The sequence below is a fragment of the Leptidea sinapis genome, chromosome 40 (genome assembly GCF_905404315.1).
Source record: "Leptidea sinapis chromosome 40, ilLepSina1.1, whole genome shotgun sequence".
NCBI lineage: Eukaryota > Metazoa > Arthropoda > Insecta > Lepidoptera > Pieridae > Leptidea > Leptidea sinapis.
The window spans coordinates 6,615,681-6,638,028 of NC_066304.1; the positions used below are offsets into that span (position 1 = coordinate 6,615,681).

Here is a 22,348-nt window from a genome sequence, read left to right on the forward strand (position 1 = left end):
ACACGGCATACGTTCTCCTGTACACACGTCTTTTATTCGAAAATTATTACAAACTTTTGTGAATAACACATAACTGTAATAACCTGGACCGTTTAGGTTGAAAGAAAGAAAGATTTTTTTTATTTTGAAACGTATAAGTAAGTAGTTATGTACAAAGACATAACATAAAAAATTAATATAAACTTAAGATTGATAAACAAGCAAGAAACAAAAAGACTGGAAACATTTCTATTATTTATAAACGATTCAAAAAAAATGGTCCCAACTCAGCATGTTGTTGGTTTGAAAACCAACGCTGGTCTTCCGTTGGGCCATTTTGTGACGTCACGAAAAATATTTTATATAAAATAAAAGCAAAACTTTTTACTAGTAGGAAACTAAAAGTAACGTGGTATAAAAACTAAATCTTATAAACTTACATAAGGTTACCTAATTTAAAATTAATTTCCTTAAGTTGTTGTCATTGGTTGAGTTTATTTATTTATTTATTTGTATGGATCTCCAACAGTTGTAGATATTAACTTACATCTAACACATGCCTTCTATCTTAAAATTTAATAAAATATCTTAACATTTGTATGTACTACCAATTATAGTAGAACACATCATTCCATTAAAATAGCAGTAACTGCAATTTGCATTTAAGTTGACTAAAAACTACTTTAGTGTCTTAAAAATAAGTTTTAAAGGAAGTAATAGTTGTAAAAATAGAGCTCACTAACATACACGGCAGAATAATTATATATAGATTAAATTGTGAATCTAAACCATTCTCCACCAGATGACATAGTACATCAAATTTCATTAAAATCGGTCCAGCCTTCAAGGAGTAGTTCAGTGAGAAACACATGCACAGAAGAAAAATATATATTTAAAGATAGGCGTCCCCCAAAAATCGATGATCGGTCCTGTGCTGCTTTCATCCAACCAACTATAATTATGTATATTTATTTGACGCTATATAAGGACTGCATCTGTTACACCATAGGAAGCACAAGAGAGTATTTATACAAATGATTTAAGTTTTCTTTAGTGTTACTTTACCTTTCGCTTCATTGTGTGTCTTCTACCGCATTTATCACGGGGAGTGTTCCGAAGAGCTGTTCAACCTGATTCCTGCCGCCGAATTTCACCTTCGCACGACACGCCACAAGTTACGATATCATCCCCACCATCTGGATGTGTGGCGGTCCTCCACAGTGCGGTTTTCAAGGAGCTTTCTTTCTCGTACCACGAAGCTGTGGAATGAGCTTCCTTATGCGGTGTTTCCGGGACGATGCGACATGGGTACCTTCAAGAAAAGCGCGTACACCTTCCTTAAAGGCCGGCAACGCTCTTGTGATTCCTCTGGTGTTGCAGGAGAGTGTGGGCGGCGGTGATCACTTAACACCAGGTGACCCGTACGCTCGTTTGTCCTCCTATTCCATAAAAAAAAAGAGAGTATTTATAAAAATACGGGACGAGACGAACAGGACGTTCAGGTGATGGTAATTGACACGCCAATGCAATACCGAATACAATGCAGTGCCGATCAGGATTCTTGAAAGACCCAAAAATTCTTTGCGGCACTCCAACTGCGCTCGTCACCTTAAGACATAAGATGTTAAGTCTCATTTGCCCAGTAATTTCACTAGCTACGGCACCCGTCAGACCGAAACACAGTAATGCTTACACATAACTGCTTCACGGCAGAAATAGGCGCCGTTGTGGTACCCATAATCTAGCCAGCATCCGGTGCAAAGGAGCCTCTCACTGGTCTTTTGTCTGCTAGTTTGTCCTCCTCTATCTCACTAAAATATACCTCAACACAGTGATAATATCACTAATTATATATACCCTTTTTATTATAGATTATCATCGCCTGTTCAACGTTTTCCAATCCTTAAACTAGCTGAATATAGAAAAAATAAACACTGAAATTAGTTATATCAAATTATTCTCAACACCACAGATAATAGAATGTGTTTGTTGTAACAATTGTCGCTGGTCTAGACTCGGCGACCGAGTTACAGCACTTTTGTCACTTGACGCCAATTAAATATAATTGATGTGGTTTGACTTTCACGATGAAAGCCGCGTTTTTCTTTTATATGATTTATTGCCGTATCTCCGACACTGGCACATGAAATCGTATAATTTTTATAGAAACTCGCACGTTAAGAGGACCCTTCCCGGTCGCGAATTTACAAAATTAATTGAGTCTTGAGTCAGACTCTATAACATAGTTTCTCATCCTTATTTTGCTCACCGCCCACTTTGAGAACATGTTTTTTTCTAGAGTATTTTCGTGTATTATTTTGCCTATTTAGACTATATTTTTTAATCTACCCACGCCCCATCTGCTTCATCTCAATGCCCCCTAATTTTCCCCGGGTCTTCTACTGCCCCCCGAAAGTCTCAAACGCCCACAAGGGGGCGTTATCGCCCACGTTGAGAACCTATGCTCTATAAGATGAGCATTTGTTTATGCATATTATTCGACAAAACCTAATCTATGTCAGTAAAAAAAATCATTCAAATGGGTTAGCTTTCTGCCTTGTTATTTTTTCTTATAATATTTTTAAGCATTACGTACATTAAAAAACATAGTCATTAAAGAACTGAATCGGCCCTTGTTCACTAGATTTGATGCTCATATTTGGGGACCAACGACGTAACGATCAGACGTAATTTCTACATATAATAATTTTGAGAGACCAATAATAATTGAAAAAAAAAAACAAATGAAAATATATTTTTTACTTAATAAGATTTGATATGAGATTTTTTAAATATTCGCTTCACATAGATTGCAATTAAAATAATTCTTAAAACGATGAAACTGTGCATGTTGTTTTAAACGACTGGTAATGATTTTCATCTGATGAGAGTTTCGTATCAGAATTACGTGCAAATTGTTTGAAGAGAAATATTGGCGGGATTAACACTCAACAAAACGCAAAACATTTGGATAGCTATGGTTTTCCGGAAAATAACGCGTAATTCAATACATTTTCAGTGATTTTCTTGCTACTTCTTCTCATTAAAGTTCAACAAATCAATAATAATAAACCAAAGACATTGATTTGACCGAAATGAATAAAATGAATTTGATTTGATTTAACAGTGCAGTTTCCATTTGCGGTGTGTTATTTTTTTATTTCGTCCAGATGTTCTCAGTAAAATGATGATGTGTTTAATAAATGCACACCCACACATCTCAAATAACTAACTGTCACATAACGCTTGTCAAACTCGCACCTCTCGGCTCACCTATTACGTAAGTCTACAAATTCGATATCTAATTTGTAGTTGCCGTTAAAAAAACATTAATTTAATATTAATCACTGCTTTTTGTAAATAACATGATGTGACGTTTTATATATATTTACTTATTTATAAATAACATGATGGAAGATGTTAATATTTGAGCAATAGCAGCGTATTTGAATAATTCAACGAAAGTTGAATTAGCACTATTTTTAAGCGACTTCAAAAAGGAGGAGGTTCTCAATTCGGTTGGTATTTTTTAAGTATGTATACCTACCGACTACAGTGAGATTTATGAACCGATTTACGTGATTCTTCTTTAATAATAAATAATAAGTATAAATCCTTTATTCTGCTAGAAAACATGTAACAATGGGTGTAAATAGTTTTAATGTCAATGTTATCAATGTTATCGGCCATTTCTGGCATGCAAAATTATTATTAACAAAATTCTAGTTATTATTACAATTGATTTAACATTAATACTCTATATTTTAAGCACTTAGGTTATTTAAATTATAATTATTATTTTTAATGTCATAAAGTAAAGACTAGAATTAATATATATTTTAAAGGCAATTTAATTTAATCTAATGTGTCAACATTTATCTATAAGCCATGTAAAAGGGTCCTTTTTAAATCGTTGGACGGGTAATACGCGTAAGATTGCTTTTATTATTATTTAGCTTCATGCGGAATAGTAGCCATTTGGTCCCATAAAAGTAGGTATCACATAGTTTGGCCCACTAGTTTTCATTTTATATGAACAGTCGTGTTTACGTGGATGATGCTATTGTTTACGTGGATGATGTTATTATAGTTTGTACACTGTTTTTTTAGGAGTATTCGTTTAGTTTGATTATATAATATTATTATTAACCAGTTTGCCGATAAGTGGGTCTTAGGCTACCTGTCATTCATATCTAACAAACATTCTTCACGATATTTCAGTGTCTCACAAGAAGATAAGGCACCAACTTAAACGCTATCAATGGAGCACATACAAATATAGTATTTTATTAATATTAAAGGTTTGCATAAGAGGTGTATTAAATAAGTTATTTTATACTTTTTTGTTTTTGAAATCGTTTTTTTAAACATAGTTTTTTTATGATTCTTCTATGTTTTTTTAATATCCCGTTCCATCTTGAAGATAAAAGTTCTTACTAACTTAAAGTAGCAACAATAGCCTATAAGTACCCTTCACAATAGTTCCTTACATAAACACCTGTTTTTATGATTTAATTACGAATGTATATTCAAACTTTTCCCTATACTTGCAGTTTAAGACTGTGTTAATTAAATGTTTTATTTAATTCACTGAACTTTTGAAAAATATATTATATTAGTTAAAATAAGTGTTATTATATCTCAATAAAAAAAACTATTTACCTGGATTATTAACTTCACTTAACGTCTTTTATTTGTTTGGATAACATTGTTAATTGCCGTCAAACATAAGTAGTCTCTTAGCGGTTTCGTAAAACAGTGACAATGCTGTTGACACCGTCTGTTTCCTCCGATTGAGAACTTCCTTTAATTGTCTGTGTAGTGCGTACCTTGACACCTCGCCAAACGGAGACTGTCAACACAGGACGGACCATCCGCCATGTAACGGCTGTATAATTGATACGGACATTCGGCAGTAGGATGTTTCTTAAATTGGCTACTGTTAAAAGGCTTTATTTCATGGTGTATTGTAAATTTGGCCTCATTTACTAGATAATGGATTTTTCATGTATCCGTACCTCTAACAGAAGAAACGAATCCCAATGTCATTATGACCGTCTGTCGAGACTTTTTTAAAAACATTGGTAATGGAATTAAGATCAAAAGTGGTTATACTTACGTGTACGGTGTACGGTATCTAAACGTTAGTTCAACCTTTAAAAAACTAAGAAAAGACTAAGAAAAGATATAAATTTATAAAAAACCAAAAACTTGGTTTTTTGAATTTTTCACCTAAATTTTGAGGTTATGTGAAAAAAGTGTAATTACAAAAGTTGTAGATCTCTTTATTACCTACAACTTTGCCAATTAACTTTTTGCCAAAGGACTTGTAGTTTTGCCGGAAATCGAGATAAACCGTTTTTTACCCTAAAACACCCCCCCTTTTCCACTTCCCGACCTCAGATCGCCCTTAATTTATTTTTCACTTAATTTTTGTTATATTCTCGTCCTTTACCAATGGGTTTCATCCTACTGTAATTTTTTTTGGTTTCAAAAATTATCGACCCTGGTCTAAATATGCAGTTGAATGTTATAATACGGTAAGCAGTTAATATTACGGTAGATCCCATCGACAAACAAAATATTTTGCGAATAGCATTATATGTAAACGCAAAAATTCGAAATAATAGTTACTTGCAAGCGGCAAAATAACATTGAGAGAAAAATGTAGGTACCTATATTGTACTGTATACCTTATTATTTGTCATATTTATAAAAATCAAAGTAATTTTTTATTGTGCGATATAGGTAGGATATGAAATCACTAATTGAAGGTTAAAAACCACCACCCATTCGAATATATTTTATGTCCCAGATCTGAGATTATATTTAACAAAAGCATCTGAATAAGTATATGTGGTACTGGTAAAAAATATTAATAAGAGATTCAAAATATTAATAAGAGATTCAGAAAAGAGTTCCAAAGACCAAAACGAAAACAGCTCGAGTTATTACTGTATGAAACGAAAATATCTTAGATTTATGAAGAAATATTGGAAGTAACAATTAAACTGCATTCACTTATCTTCTTGTTTCTCTGTGGTGATCTGGTGTAGATTTCTGATGGTGGGTTATCGTTTATGGATCAATGTCTCATACTTACGTCAACCTTTCTGAATTTCAGACTTGTTACACTGTGGAACTCAGGTTGATTGATACGTAAATCATATATTTTAAACGTGGGAACTACTTTAAAATATTGCACATTTCATTTATATCTTCTGTATAGTTGACTAATAAATACTTCGAACCACTTCGTCGAACGATCCTAGGTACCAATTCCCCAGTCCCTCGATTATGTAAAATTTTAAATTCTTATAGCGTAGCTGATATTGACATATTTGCTGATTCCTTAGCCAAATTCCGCAAGACCATTTGCAGCATCATTGGTAATCTTTAATAATGATGTCATTGGAAAATTGATGTAACTGTGTATAACTCATTTATTAATTTAAAAAAATTGTTTAGTTCGTAACTTATTCTATATAATACCTAAAATTAATTACTTCTGTGCATGCTCTGTTTATTTGAAAGTAATCACTACATTTAGTTCCTAGTTTTTAGTTCTACTTTTTATATTTGTGTGTACTAAGTGATTGTAAAAAGGCATAAAAGGCATTTATTTTCTCAAAATTGATTCCTTTAGAATTCTTTTTGATGTCATTTCTTATACTACTAGATACTACTACCGCTTCGGAAACAAATGGCGCTCTGAGAGAGAAGAAGCGGCGCAAGAAACTCTCCCAGCATTCTTTTTTTTGCGCTCTTTTCAATAAAAATATACAATATTGTACAGTCGCTATAAAATAATCACAATCTAGTCCCAGGCTGTCCGATCATTTAGATATTCAGCAGTGGAGTAATATGATTTACGACGGAGCCATTTTTTTATAAAACATTTAAATTTATTTATAGATAATGCCTGAACAGTGGCTGGGACTTTATTGTAGAAGTGTATACATTTACCCTTAAAGCTATTATGTATCTTATGAAGCCTACTAGAATTAGTTACAAGCAATCCCTTATTTCTAGTGTTATAATAATGAAAATCACTATTAAGAGCAAAAAGGTGACGATTTTTGTGAACATATATTAAATTTTCATAAATGTACTGACAATAAACAGTCATAATATTTATTTCTTTAAATTTTTCTTTGAGAGACTGTCTATAACCAAGCTGATATATAGCACAAACAGCTCTCTTTTGCAGTGCAAAAACTATATCAATGTCAGCAGCATGACCCCATAGTAATATACCGTACGTCATGATGCTGTGAAAATAACTAAAGTACACTAATCTAGCGGTCGCAACATTCGTGTACTCTCTAATCTTTCTAACTGCATATGCCGCAGAGCTGAGTCTATCTGCTAGATGGGTAATATGTGGACCCCACTGAAGCTTTTTATCTAACGTGATACCCAAGAAGACCGTAGTGTCCACAAGTTCCAATCTCTGGTCATTTATAAGTACGTTGGTTTGTACCTCCGCTGTGTTTGGTGTAATGAACCGTAAACACTTTGTTTTTTTACTGTTTAAGTGCAGATTATTCGTCTCAAACCAACGCATCTTTGAGAGTGGATTGCTTACCTCGTCATCAATATCCGCACGTCGCTTCACTTTAAAAATAAGTGAAGTATCATCAGCAAACAATACAATCTCATGGCTATCATCTACCACAAACGGTAGATCGTTAATATATATAAGAAACAAGAAAGGACCGAGAATAGAACCCTGTGGAACACCTATTCCCACAGGTTTACCCGAAGACCGTTTGCCATTTACATCGACTATCTGAACTCTTTCGCTTAAATATGATTTTAACAGATTTAGGGCTCTATTTTTCACTCCATAATGCTTTAGTTTTAGGAGTAAAGTTTCATGGTGGACGCAGTCAAATGCTTTTGACAAATCACAAAAAATGCCCAATGCATCCTGTGACTCTTCCCAGGCGTCAAAGATGTGCTCAATGAGTCTAGTACCCGCATTAATTGTTGATAAGCCCCTAGTGAAACCAAACTGATTTTTGTTCATTAATTTACAAAAATGCATTTGTAGCTGTTGAAGCAAAAGTTTTTCAAAAATTTTACTAAAAACAGGCAGCACTGAAATAGGTCTGAAATTAGCAGGGTCAAAAGAACTGCCCGATTTAAACAAAGGTGTAACTTTGCTGTATTTCATGAGGTCAGGGAACACACCCTCATCTATGCATTCATTAAATATTATTGCTAATTCAGGTGCTATAATGTCAAGTATGTATTTAACAATATTAGTCGAATCGCCCCATAGGTCTGTTGTATTTTTTAGGTTAATTAATTTGAAGATTTTTATTATATCGCTACCTGTAACATACTTAAATTTCAAGTCAGTAGAAGATACTGGTACGTGTAATTTAAGCATATCATATGCTGCTTTTGGCGAAGAGTTAATGTATTTGGTCGTGACAATCGGGATTTCGGAGAAGTATTTATCAAATTCATTTGCAATTTCTATTTCCGAATTTATAACGCGATTATTAATATTTAAACAGATAGAGGTGTTACGGCAATTCGATCTACCAGTTTCATTGTTAATTACACTCCAAGTCGCTTTTACTTTATTATTACTGTTTTTAATTTTATCTGCAATGAAACGTGTTTTCGCTTCATGACAAACTATTTTAAAGAGCTTGGAGTATTTTTTTACATATATTTTAAATTCTTCACTATTATTGTAATGTTTCTCATAATAAAGGTCATATAAGCGTTTACGACTTCTGTGGATACCCATTGTTGCCCAATCATTAAAACTATGTTTGTTGTTTACTGTCACCGTTACTGGAGTAAAAATCCTGTCAAATTCCTCACAGAAGGAATTGAAGACTAAGTTGTTGTGAAAATTAGCAGTTTCGCCACAGTGTAAAAATGGTATTGTATTTACCAAATTATTTCTAAACCTCTCAAGACGGCTACCCGTAACTGGTATAATCTTCACCTTTTATGGTCTGACATTGTCCAATCTTGTATTTACTTTTATAAGTTGCCCACTATGGTCGGACTGAAGATTATTAATTATGAGTTAACTAGTAATAGTAACATCTGTAAAAATATTATCTAAACAGGTTGCTGTTGTAGAAGTGATTCTAGTAGGTTCCCAAAATACATTGAACAAATTAAAACTTTGAAATAAATTTTTAAGGCTAGTACAATTGGCCGAAGGTTCAAGCAAGTTTATAGTAAATAAACCTAATAAATAAATAAATATAAATTAAGGGAAGGTTTTATTCTTTTCCAAGTCGATCGTATATTATTCAAATGATATACTATCACTCATATCATTCTTGCACAACAGTAAATAATATTTGCAAAGGAAGCATCGTGGTTAGTGGGCAACAAATACCTATATGTCAAGATAGTTCAAGTGGGTGACAGGTGACTTATTAGTCACCTGATTTTTGCAAATATTCTGCGACACATTGATAACGATACCTTCCGTTTCGTAAAGGCCCGTTGACAAATCATGATATCTTTATCATATTTTTGTAGTAACCCAATAGTTATGACGCAGGCATCTACGTTTTGATAGTCTTCTTATACGTAGGTCACACTAAAAGTTTTGCGTAACTTAAAAAAATAACCAAAATATTATGTTTATTGCTTTTCAAAATACTCTCCTTTACATTTTAAACATTTTTCATGCGATCGAACCATTTTTTTAAACAGGAGGACCACAGATCTGAAGGTATGTTTTCTACGTGCTGATTGAACGCTATCATTGTCATTTACTGCCTCTTCGGAATTGGTAAAAGTGAAACCTCTCATCAATTCTTTGATTTTGGGGAAACAACAGAAACCACAGGGTGCTAGGTCGGGGCTATGTGCAGTAAGGGGACGAGTTGTACTTTTTCGGAAGTTAAAAATGACTTAGATTTGTTGGCCGTGTGTGAAGAAGCGTTGTCATGATGTAGGAGAACGCGGCTTTTTGGTCGTCTTTCGCGAACTTTAACAGCCTGGGTAAATAAATGGTAGAATACCACTCGGTATTAACACTCTTTTGATCTTCAAGTGAAGTTGTGCAGATGGGACCCGTAACTGAGAAAAAAAAAGTCGTTATTTTTTTTACCAACGTTTCTCGCCTGCCTCACTTTTGTTGGCCTGTTCTCATTTTCAAACACCCAGTCACAAGATTGCTGTTTTTTTCAGGTTCAATAAATCCACGTTTCGTCTCCTATGACAATGTCATAAACAGCATTTGAATGTCCGTGGTCGTACTTCATTAGCATCTGTGAGCACCATTCCACTCGAGCTGTCTTCTGCTCCGCTGTCAGTTCATGAGGGATCCAACGACAACAAAGTTTCCGAACTTTCAATACTTCGAGTAAATTTTTCTAAATTTGGCTCATAGCAATACCCAATAGTCCTCGAATTGTCTCATAGGTAATCCGCGGGTTTTCTTCAATTAGCCGCTTAACAGTAGCCACATTATTTTCGCTGATGATAGTTGAAGGCCGCCGTTCACGAAATTCATCATGTATTCTTTACATGACCAGACCTCTCTAAAATTCAGGAAACCATCGCCTCACGGTGCTCAAGCAAGGTGCTTCTCTCCCAAAAGCCATTTGGAGACGATCGACACAGTCTTGCGGAGAGAGAGAACTTTTAAAATTAACACCTAAAAATAACTAACTAACTAACTAAAAATAACACCTAGTCAGATTGTAAGCACCCGTTGAAGCTGATTCGGAGATATGCAAAGCATAAACACACAAGATTATTTTTTACAAGACATCTTAAATTATAAATCATAAAATGGAATAATTGCGCGATTAAAAAATCACCTTTGGATAATATACCTGATAGTTGGTGATGCATCTTATGTATAGACATAACTTCCTCTTCTTTTTGCCCTTATTTCCCATAACTCAGCCTATTTATGGAAGGAGAGATTGAACTTTCTATTGATCGTCACACTCGCAACGGGAAACGGAAATGCATCAACGCTAACACGGATCTATCGACATCTGTGAACAGGTTTCTTTTATCTGCGGTTACAAATTACAATGACAAGCCGCTTACCTACTGCCAACTGCGTCATAACTCATAATCTAAAACATAAAAATGATAATACCACCTTAATTTAAGAAAAGCACAATTATAATTGGTACCAATTTTTACTAGTGGTAGGTACTAGTTTTATATAGCCTACCAATTAACAAGTTCGCAATTTTTTTTATGAGAAAAAGTGATAATAAGATACGCCCTGCCCCAAGCCTCAAGATTCTTGTTAAAGCCAAAATTCTGGGTGTCACTGCGATTGCGTTGGTCAGTCGTCTATTTGAGTCTTTGTTTGTCCTAAAACAAGACACAAACAGAGGTTAACATTACAAGCTGTTTCTGTTCCTTTGTATGTGGGAAGCCGTTACTTCCCACATACAAAGAAACATCCCACTAACAAACAGTACAAAAATTATTATACATTATATAATGAGTAATAACTCTGTATCGAATTTCATTCAATAATCAAGCCGTAGGTACCTAGGTATATTGTTCAAGACTCGTGATTCATATATTTGTCCAGCTGTCATTATTTAATGTCATTTTCTTATCTTACTCTATATATTTTGTAACACATTCATATTTATATTCTTTGTTTTAACTAGAACATCTTATTGTTCAGACGATTTTATCTCATATGGTTACGAAAGAAATTTAGCTTCGTGAGATTCGAAATGCTCGTGGAGATAACAGGTTGATTATGAAAATGAATGGAGGCCTCTGAGGCGCAATGCTAAGGCCGTGAGGCGACGCGACGACCGACAGTGCAATCACCAGCCTACTCCGTACGCAGTCAACTCGATTATTTCTCGATTCGATATCTCAGTCGTGACCCGAGTCACTGCGTTCGGCGGCAACTCTGCAATCGGCATGTCAGTTAGCGCCGCGCTGTGAATGTGAACGCGCGTTCCGTTACAATAACTTTGACAATCCCGTGCGCATTAAGTGTATAAACTAATAAGTGCATAATTTAAATTTATCAAACGAATCCTATAGTGTTGTGACAGTGCAACGACTTTAAAAAATATTGCCTGCCGATACTGACGCGTGGCGATAAATCCAATCTAGGCCCAACTCGAAGTGGTCAGTGGCAGCTCGCAAGAGTTTGGTAAAAGTGAGTGTGTGTGTGAACGCTAATGGTTTAACTGGTACTTGAGAGCTTTTGTTTTTGAACACCTGTGGTAAACATCTTCATTGCAAATGTTGAAATTGGTTAGTACTCAGTATGTACTAGTATGTATTTCTTAATTATCATCTTGTATACTCTAACCGCATCATCAAGTAATAAACTTGGTCTTTAATTGTATTTTAATTGAGTGATAGTGCCGTTACAGATAAGATAAGGCATGTTCTGTATCTAATATGCAACTTACATCACATAGTGTATTTATAATTAATTTGTGTATATATTACGGTTTTAATTTGTCACCGACTCAATATAAAGAAGCTAGTCAAGTTTTTCGTCAATTTAACAAGTAAAGTAAATCATATTTTAAAAACCTTGAGACTAGACCTCATAAGGAATAAAATGTTAATCGGAAACTAAACAATTGACAAAACTTTGGCTAAAACCAATGTAAACACGTCATGCAAGTATTAAAACTGAATATTCAAATGGACGGTTAGGATTAAAATGATTATTACGGAGTGTTTTTTCCTTTATGATAAACGTTAGGATTTAGGACGGATAAAAATTGGAAGTTTGTACCTAATAGAATTTAAACAATATATATGGTCAAAAGTTTTTTATTTATATTCAGTAGCTATGTATTCGTGACAATAAATGAGACAGGCGATCGTTCGAAGTATTTAGATTCGTTATCTATCTATATATATAAAAATGAATTGCTGTTCGTTAGTCTCGCTAAAACTCGAGAACGGCTAGACAGATTTGGCCAATTTAGGTCTTGAATTATTTGTGGAAGTCCAGGGAAGGTTTAAAAGGTAGGAATACAAAGGAAAATGCTGCTAAATTAAATAAAAACAACAAATTTGTTTTTCCTTTGATGTGTCCATACATAATTTCTATGAGAGAATTTATTGACGCACGGTTTGACAGTTCTGCTGTGAAACAATTTCATTACGACAGCAGGGTGCATATTTTACCAAGTAATTTTTAATGTTATGACATATTATTGACAAATTCATATAAAAACATTATTTTATTTATTAAATACAGAACAAAGTCTGTCGGGTCAGCTAGTAATCTATATATATAAAGAAAAGTCCTCGAGTGGCGACCACGTACCGGAAGGCGCAGTATTGGTAGGCCGCTACAAGATGGACCTATGTTTTGGTCAAGATCGCCGGAACAGTTTGGATGAGGGCAGCGCAGGACCGATCGTCGTGGAGGTCTTTGAGGGAGGCCTTTGTCCAGCAGTGGACGTCTTTCGGCTGAAATAATAATGATCTATACATTTCTGCCATATCACCGGAAGGGTTATGCCTTCGCGGTAGAATTCTGTAGACCTGAACTCCACAAACAACGAAGGCATGTTGTATTTCTTCTTGTAAAATATTATTTTTACCATGTTAAAAATTATCCGAATCACGGAGAAAGGTATTTATATGGGCAATTGTGACAAGTAGGTACAGACGATCTCGGAGTTTTTTTAAATGTAGGTTCTGTAGAGTTAAAACGTTTTCTGGGGCCGTGTTATATCTTCGTTATCCTGATATAATGGTGAATATTGGTTGACTAGTCGGGGCTGCCTCAATGCGAATTTTGGCATTATTGTTGGAAGTTCAGTACTATAGAAATCTGTTGTTATTGCTTAACCAGATCTGATAACGTTGTGGTGAATTACACCATGAAGTGACTACCAAACAATTTTATACGGAGGAGCTTCGCTTTAGGGCATTGTTGTTACGTTTGAGCTGGAGTTAGCGATTGCGTTGTTCGCTTGCGATTATCGTATAGAATCTACTTTTCATCACATGTCACACGCCTATAATCTCTTCATTTCTGTGGTAGTTATGTGGCCCTATGTTAGTTAAATAATGGAATACCCATTCTTAATACTTTTTTATTTTACCGATTTTCAAGGTGAATGTGTCTATATTGCGGGATGCCAACATCTAACTATGTCGCTAAGTCCTTCGTAATTCGTAATCTACTTCTACAGTTGCATTTAATTCATCAATATTTACCTTAGTGGCTGGTACTCCTCGTGGTTCATTCTTCAAGTCGAAATATGGTATAACGATTTAATCAAAAAACACGGTGCATCAATTAGCCATATCCTCTACAAGGACAGCATAAATATTGCAAGGTCTTTCAGCTCCTTTAATTCCACGCTGTGGCCAAAATTTACTGTAACTTTCTATGTTACTACAAGCAATCCAAGCAAATGTATTTTTTAAAATCTAGAATATTCTATTATGTGAAAAAAGTTTCGTTCCGATTTCCCTTAAGTCTATCGATCTGTCAACAATCAATAACCCTTAGTTTTTATTTACTGTCTTGTCCTTGCGCCCGCATCGGGAAAGTCGTAAGAGTTGCCACGCTAGTTCACTAATTCGCCGATTACTATTTTCATTTCGAACGAAAGTGAATCGGTCAGTTGCTATGATATTTCACGCATCACTAGCGCCACGCTTTGCAATACCGCTCATTCTTATCTCACTCAATTGCAATCTCCATCTCGATTACAATTCCGTGTTATCTTCCAATTATATTGATTTATAAGAGATTATTCACCGGTACTAAAGTTAGTGTGTTATACATAATATGTAATTTTATTACTACGCAATATAAAGATATACAATATCGTAATAATGAAATAATGGCTTATAATATTAAAATTTTGCTTACTGAACAAAATATATATATTTCAGCAGTATCGGTTTGGTAGGGTTCTTACTGTTACCGTGGAACAGTCCATCGTCCTCTAGGGTTCTGGTTATGTGGTTGCCTGGCCGTACCGAATACGACCATATGTGGCAAGTAAGTTTTTGCCTTTGGTCAAATAATTAATTAAATTTAATACATTTCACCAGAATTGTTACCAAGACAAGTGCTGACCCAACAATACCCCGCACCCGCTCATTGTGTGAATTATGACATGTAATGAAATGTCATGGACTGAATTAGTTGTATTGTGAATTTATAGGCATTTCTAGGTTAAAAAAAATAGGTTCTAAATAAGTAATCGCCAACATATTACATACTCAAATGTTTTCCGAAACACGCTGCATCTAATGGTACAAGAATTATTCTGATCAGTTCAATAGTTTTCGCAGTATAACCGAAGGAGAAAAACTGGCCATACATTTATTAATACAACTAGTTGATCTGGCAAACGTTGTTTTGCCATATAAATTATATATGTAAACCTTCCTTGAGCTTCAACGAATCTATTACAAAAGATTTCATTGAGATCGGTCGAATAGTCTAGGAGTTATTACATACAAACATACATTCTCTTTTATATATATAGAAGATAGATATAGATTCTTGGGATATACTCTGACGCCACAGAAACAAAATGGCGCGTTTGAATAGCCGAAATATCTTGCCGGGAAAGAATATTTATTTTTTAATTGAATAAGAATGTTTTTATCTATAATTTGATGTTTGATAATTTTTAGGGTGTAAAAAATCAAATTGAAGTATTTTGATTATTATATTGAACTAGCTAGACGTTGTTCTCTATATAATAAATAAAATAATGTTTTAATATGCACCCTGCTGTCGTAATGAAATTGTTTCACAGCAGAACTGTCAAACCGTGCGTCAGTGAATTCTCTCATAGAAATTATGTATGGACACATCAAAAGAAAAACAAATTTATTGTTTTTATTTAATTTAGCAGCATTTTCCTAATTATTCACCTTTTAAACCTTCCCTGGACTTCCACTAATAATTCAAGACCAAAATTTGCCAAATCGGTCTAGCCGTTCTCGAGTTTTAGCGAGACTAACGAACAGCAATTAATTTTTATATATATAAATAGATAGATATATATTATATTTTATTGAATTAATAGATTGAATTCTACCTACTATTACAACTAAGTCTACCGGTAAGTAAATCTTATTAACTTAATGGAAGTTTTAAATATTATTATGTTAATAAATTACAGGTGATAGCTATTCAGCAAGGCTTATTTAATTATTTTATTCAACTAGCTGACCCAGCAAACGTTGTATTGCCAATATTAAAATCGCGATACAAAAGTAACTGTTGATCGTAGATGGGTGAAAATTTGAAGTTGGATGTATGTTTTAATGCTGACTCATAATCAAACAAATTTAAAAAAAAATGTCAAAAAAATATTGGCGTGGACCACCCTTAACATTTAGGGAGATGAAAAATAGATGTTGTACGATTCTCAGACCTACCTACCCAATATGCACTCAAAATTTCGAAGGAGTTTAACTACAAACACCACGACATGAGATTATAACCTTCCGTATTTCCCTTTATCTAAAAATTAAACAAAACTTTCCAAGTAGATCTCCTTTAAATCTAGATTACAAGAGCAACGTACGACAGAGCAATCTAACTATAATAATGTGAGCACTACCGAGTTAAGAAGCATAAAAAGACACAGTTGGCGAAATTACAGCGAGATTATCTGCTTTCATGCAGTGCACTGTGGTGTTCCACTTGCCCATTCTATATATCATTGGTGCATTAATAGTGGGTTTTCTCTTGTCACGTCGATTGAGGTTTGTTTGTGGTCGCGTTTCTCCGATGATCAATTCGTTTTGGAGGAAATATACTTTGAAGTTAATGCAATTATTGTGCGTTTGGTGTTTGTTATTATACTGTTTAATGTATATTAGGATAATCGCAGACAAACTCATCAGTATCCCGTCAGGATTAATTAATAAATTAATTATTGCACCTGATTCCTGCCGCCGAATTCCACCTTCGCACGACACGCCATAAGTTAGGATATCATCCTAACCATCTGTATGTGTGGCGGTCCTCCACAGTGTGGTTTTCAAGGAGCTTTCTTCCTCGTACTAAGAAGCTGTGGAATGAGCTTCCTTGTGCGGTGTTTCCGGGACGATACGACATGGGAACCTTCAAAAAAAGCGCGTACACCTTCCTTAAAGGCCGGCAACGCTCTTGTGATTCCTCTGGTGTTGCAAGAGAATGTGTGTGGCGGTGATCACTTAACACCAGGTGACCCGTACGCTCGTTTGTGGAGGACAAACGATTTTTGAGTGGTAATTTGTGAGTGGTAGTAATTGTTTACTGCGTATTCAAGAATAGAGGCTTCACAAATATATCCCCAACAATAATATAGTAATAAAACTGATATAATAATATCAAGATAGTATTTAATCTTTGCGAAAATGAAATCTTAACAAGATCAACTTAAAAGTCTGTAAATTTATCGAAATGTCAGACTACAGAAATTACTAAAGGTATCGTGTTCGTGAGATTAGTAGGCAGTCGTCATTTTGCAAATTGTAGTTTTGATCGATTGGAAATTTTCGAAGTGACTGTGACTGACGTCACAAAGATGGTGGATTTAAAGTTCGGTAACTAATTGTTATTATTGTTGTACGAGGTTCTTGGAAAGTAAGAGGTCGGGTTCAAATTTTATCTTCAACAAAGTGGAATATTACTTTCTCATAAGAAAAAGCTTTATTTTATGTATATTTTGTATACTCTGCGTAATTTGTTGTCTACAGTACAAGGTAAACATGTGCTTCTCTGTGAATTGCTTGCCGCGATTTTGGAATGCAGTTTTTTAGGGTTGCATTTCTGATTTCATCCACGTGAAATCATACCAATTTATTGTTACCACAAACATCATTCTGAAGAACCAACATGTTTATTGAGTATTATGAAAGATCTGCAAGGAATTAATTGAAAGTTCTGTCCGAAAATAGCTACAGACTGCACTCATGGTTTCCACCATCAAAAATCATGTTTTCACATTCATTCAAATTCAAATTTGATGTTTTCATTCTTACATTTGCTTCTTACATCCGTTCCTGAGAAAAAGTAATTGCTTTTGGAAAGAGGCTTTTCATAATATCTAATCAACCTTAAAATAGTAAAACTCAGCTATTTCACTGTTATTTATCCATCATTTTCATTAAAAAATAATGAAACAGCTTATAATTTTGCACGATCGGACTGTTGGTGCAGTGGTATTAATTATAAGAAAATTTATTTATCTATTTCAATAAGGAAAAAAACGGTTACATCGGAAAACATTGTTACTTAAAATATAACACTTAAATTAATAAACAATTGTTTTTCTTATATTCTAACACAATATTAAATTCAATGCAGTCTTCGCTGTTAATTCTATTTGCAAATTATCATGAGTGTTGCTTCTATGATACAACAAAATTGACCGTTAATATATTATGACGCTGAAAAAAAAAAATTACGAATATTACGAAACTTACCGACGTACTCAAACTAATCGACCAACAAAAGTGGAGATGGGCAGGGCACATGATGCGAGATAAAGTGGGGAAATGGAGCAAAAGACTTACCGAATTGTACCCAAGAGATGGCACACAAGGTGGGAAGATGAAATAAAATTGACAACAGGGCCTAACTGGAGAAGAGTTGCCCAAAACAGAAAAGAGTGGAAATCGTTGGAGGAGGCCTTTGCCAATCGGCACGCGCAACTCAGAGACATTTTAGAGTTTATACTTTATAGCTAAAGATTGTTGGTTATCCAAATGTTAAATGTTTTTTAGTTCGGAATTAAATGTCTTTATTATTATTATCATATTATGATGCTCGAACGACTTACATGAGAATATGATCCTTAGGTATTACTTATTGGTACTAATGTACGTTGTAACACGATCACCTTGAACTTAGATGTTAGAATCATAGCACGTATGAGATTCATAAAGGAACTGTGCAGGTGCATACAATAATACAATCACTGCCGATCGTGTTTAGATCTATTTTAGCCTGCGTATTTAGCGATGTGTTAATTAATAGGTTTATTCTCTATGTGTTTGCGTAGAATAAATCTATACGAACGATCTATTTGTTCGTATAGATACGTGCGTGGGGTTTTAATATAACGAGTAAGAAATAATGTTCAGTTTGGAATAATTCAATAATGATCTTAGTTTTAAATAGTAGATTTGAACAGAAAAATAGTTACCTATATTGTGTAAAGAATATTTTTATGTTTGTTTATAAGGATTTCCATAATATTGTGCCACTGGATAAATCAGTTTGGTAGCGCCGACGTAAGTATTTAGTAGGTAAATCAAATCAAATCAAAATCAGTTTATTCACGTAGGTCACGGAAATGACACTTATAAATGTAAAAAAACAAAATCTTATTGAATCTACCGCTACTTCGTAAAGGGTTGAGCTAATGAGAAGAACTAGCAAGATACTCATTGCCACTCTTTTTTTATCAAGATTTACATTTAAGTACATCGATTTATAAATCATTTCAAATTACAATATAATATGTAAAATGATGCAACAGACACACTCAAACGTCAAATAGTCAATGTCTTACACGAGTAAGTCAAAAAAGTAAATGTAAATTAATACAAAAGTTATTGAGTACAGTAGCTGCATCATCCACATACACCATAAATAAATAAATTAAAGTAAGTAATAAATTAACATTAATGGTTAGCTGAGATGATGGCATAATAATTATGCTAGATATACTATACCATTCCTTAAGTCGCTATCACACAATAGTATATGTTCAATCCTACCATAGATTTATACCTAGGTAAAAAAACAAATAAAAAGTGTAAACCGGCTCATCATTTGTTAGCATAAAATAGATAATGGTTAGCTTGTCAATATAACAACAAATAAAAAAACAAGATGGCGAATCCAATATGGCCGCCATTCAATTAATAGATTTACTAACAAAAGTATTTGTGAATACATCGTGTTATTGTGATTCTTGAGCGAGTCTCACTCGCACTTGAGTGCCAGTTTAACTTGTAAATCGTAATTATGTATGTAATGTTATTTAATTTAATTGTGAGTTAAATTTTAATTTATGATATAATCTCTAAAAAATTTTTGCTATACTTACATATGAATATTCTTTGTGCGTCTTATTGCTACTCAACTTATATTTTTGTCTGCATTATTTTGTACGTTTTAGTGTAAACTTTGTTTTGTTTGTTTGTTTGTTTTTTTTATGGAATAGGAGGACAAACGAGCGTACGGGTCACCTGTTGTTAAGTGATCACCGCCGCCGACAATCTCTTGCAACACCAGAGGAATCACAGGAGCGTTGCCGGCCTTTAAGGAAGGTGTACGCGCTTTTTTTGAAGGTACCCATGTCGTATCGTCCCGGAAACACCGCACAAGGAAGTTCATTCCACAGCTTTCTAAACTTTGTTGGTGCAATAAATGAATAAATAAATAAACATGGTCTGCTTCAAAAAAGTCAGCATTCTAAGCGTCTGACATTGCGTTATTGTTAGTATTTGAAAATCGAACTCCTTTATTATCACGGATGTTTCATGATACAATGAGCTACGACGCTCACTCATTCTTCATAAAAAAAAGTGTGTGTGTACTTATGCATGCACGCAAGAAGTTAAACTTCTTTGGCCTAACATAGCAAAAATCCATAAAATTATTTATTCCTCTAGCTATTCAACGTTTGTAGAAAGAACAATATTGTAAAAATCTTGCAACGATGGCTTCGACAATTATTTATTATTAAATATCGAATACGGCTGTACGGGCTTGAACTCTTTGCCTATCCTAATAATGGACGAAGAAACCACAAAAAAAAAATACGAATGTCGCAAACGTCAGAAAATTTTAGGAACCTGCTTCACCCTTTTGTGTTATAGTAATGCGCGCGCATCTTACTGTTGTCTGTATCTAGTCTATGTCTGTTTCCTAGAGGATTCATAGCATTTGCTCTTATTAAAAGGTACGCAGTCTATGCGTAGTAATTTTCAACGTTAACTGTTGTTGCTCTTGCGACACAGATCATTGTCTACGGCAAATAGAGTGAGACTTATTTAAGGTTGAATGTTGCAATCATTATCTGTGTACAGATTCATTCATACACGAGTGTGTTGCAGTAAACCTAGGTTTTTATTTTTTATTCAACTTTTAATATTATACCCAGCAATTTGTTTAAGACAAAATCAAAAATAGCCGTTGATCGGCAAATAAAGTTATGGCTGTATAAAAATACTATGCAATAAGTTCAAGCCTCAGATAATATATATGTTTAGATAGACTAACTAAAATAAGTATATATCGTAGATGTATGACGTAGCTTGACACGCACACTAAAGTAATAAAACTGGCCGGTTCTCATACGTTTCCTTACAGCAAGATGCTGTTTCTAGACATGTATATCTAAGGTTTTAAATTGGAGTTTATGTGACATGGATATACAAACAAATAATTTGGGTGATTCGCGAAACAAATATAATTATAAAGTTAAGTAAGTATTTTTTGAAACGATTCGTGAAAGTTAGTAGGTACGATATAAATAAGGAAAGGATTTTCAAACAATCATAATATTATTTAAATCCTTAGGTCAATAAAAATTGTAACAATTTATAACATACGTAGAAAACGAAATAAGTTTTTCGAATAGGTACCTCTTTATCATCATTTCAGCCGAAAGATGTCCACTGCTGGACAAAGGCCTCCTTCAAGGATCTCCACGACTATCGGTCGTGCGCTGCTCTCAACCAACGTATTCCGGGCGATGTTGACCAGATCGTCGGTCCATCTTGTGGCTATTCCCAAGACCTATTTGACGTGAATCCTGCCCCATAATTGTCTTCCCCTTATTTTCATTAAAATACCAGTGGGAGGCTCCTTTTCACAGGATGCCGGCTAGATGATGAGTACCACAACGGTGCCTATTTCTGCCGTGAAGCAGTAATGTGTAAGCATTACTGTGTTTCGGTCTGAAGGGCGCCGTAGCTAGTGAAATTACTGGGCAAATGAGACTTGACATCTTATGTCTCAAGGTGACGAGCGCAGTTGATTTTTGGGTTTTTCAATAATCTTGAGCGGTGTTGCATTGTAATGGGCAGGGCGTTTCAATTACCATCAGCTGAACGTCCAGCTCGTCTCGTCCCTTATTTTCATTAAAAAAAAAATGTCTCAAAGTGTCAATCACTGTTGCGCTACCACTCAGAATTTTAGGTTCAATCAAGAATCATGGGTGTCATTGTAATGTGCAGGTTGTATCATTTATCATTAGGTAAACGTCTCGCCCATTACCTCAATTAATCTCATAATAATATATATATTAAGTTAGTACATCATATTCACCATCGGGATGAGTGGTGGTCCTCGACAGTGCGGTTTTCAAGGAGCTTTCTTCCACGTACTACGAAGCTGTGGAATGTCTTTCCTTGTATCCGGGACGAT

General features: G+C 34.4%; 1 protein-coding gene across 3 annotated transcripts in view; it reads left to right on the forward strand.

Annotated features, from left to right (window-relative positions):
• LOC126976263 (rho GTPase-activating protein conundrum) overlaps nt 1–22,348 on the forward strand; it is a 142,733-nt gene that overhangs the window by 24,624 nt on the left and 95,761 nt on the right. The window contains exon 1 of one of the 3 annotated variants that reach the window (XM_050824521.1): nt 11,815–12,124. The exons of 1 other annotated variant lie outside the window; for it this stretch is intronic. Coding sequence is in view for 1 of the 2 variants with exons in the window: in XM_050824520.1 (XP_050680477.1) it covers nt 12,211–12,222 (12 nt within the window). In the remaining variant the exon portion in view is untranslated. Of the gene's footprint in view, nt 1–11,814; nt 12,223–22,348 lie in introns of those variants that run through there. One more of the 3 variants, XM_050824520.1, reaches the window with a different exon arrangement.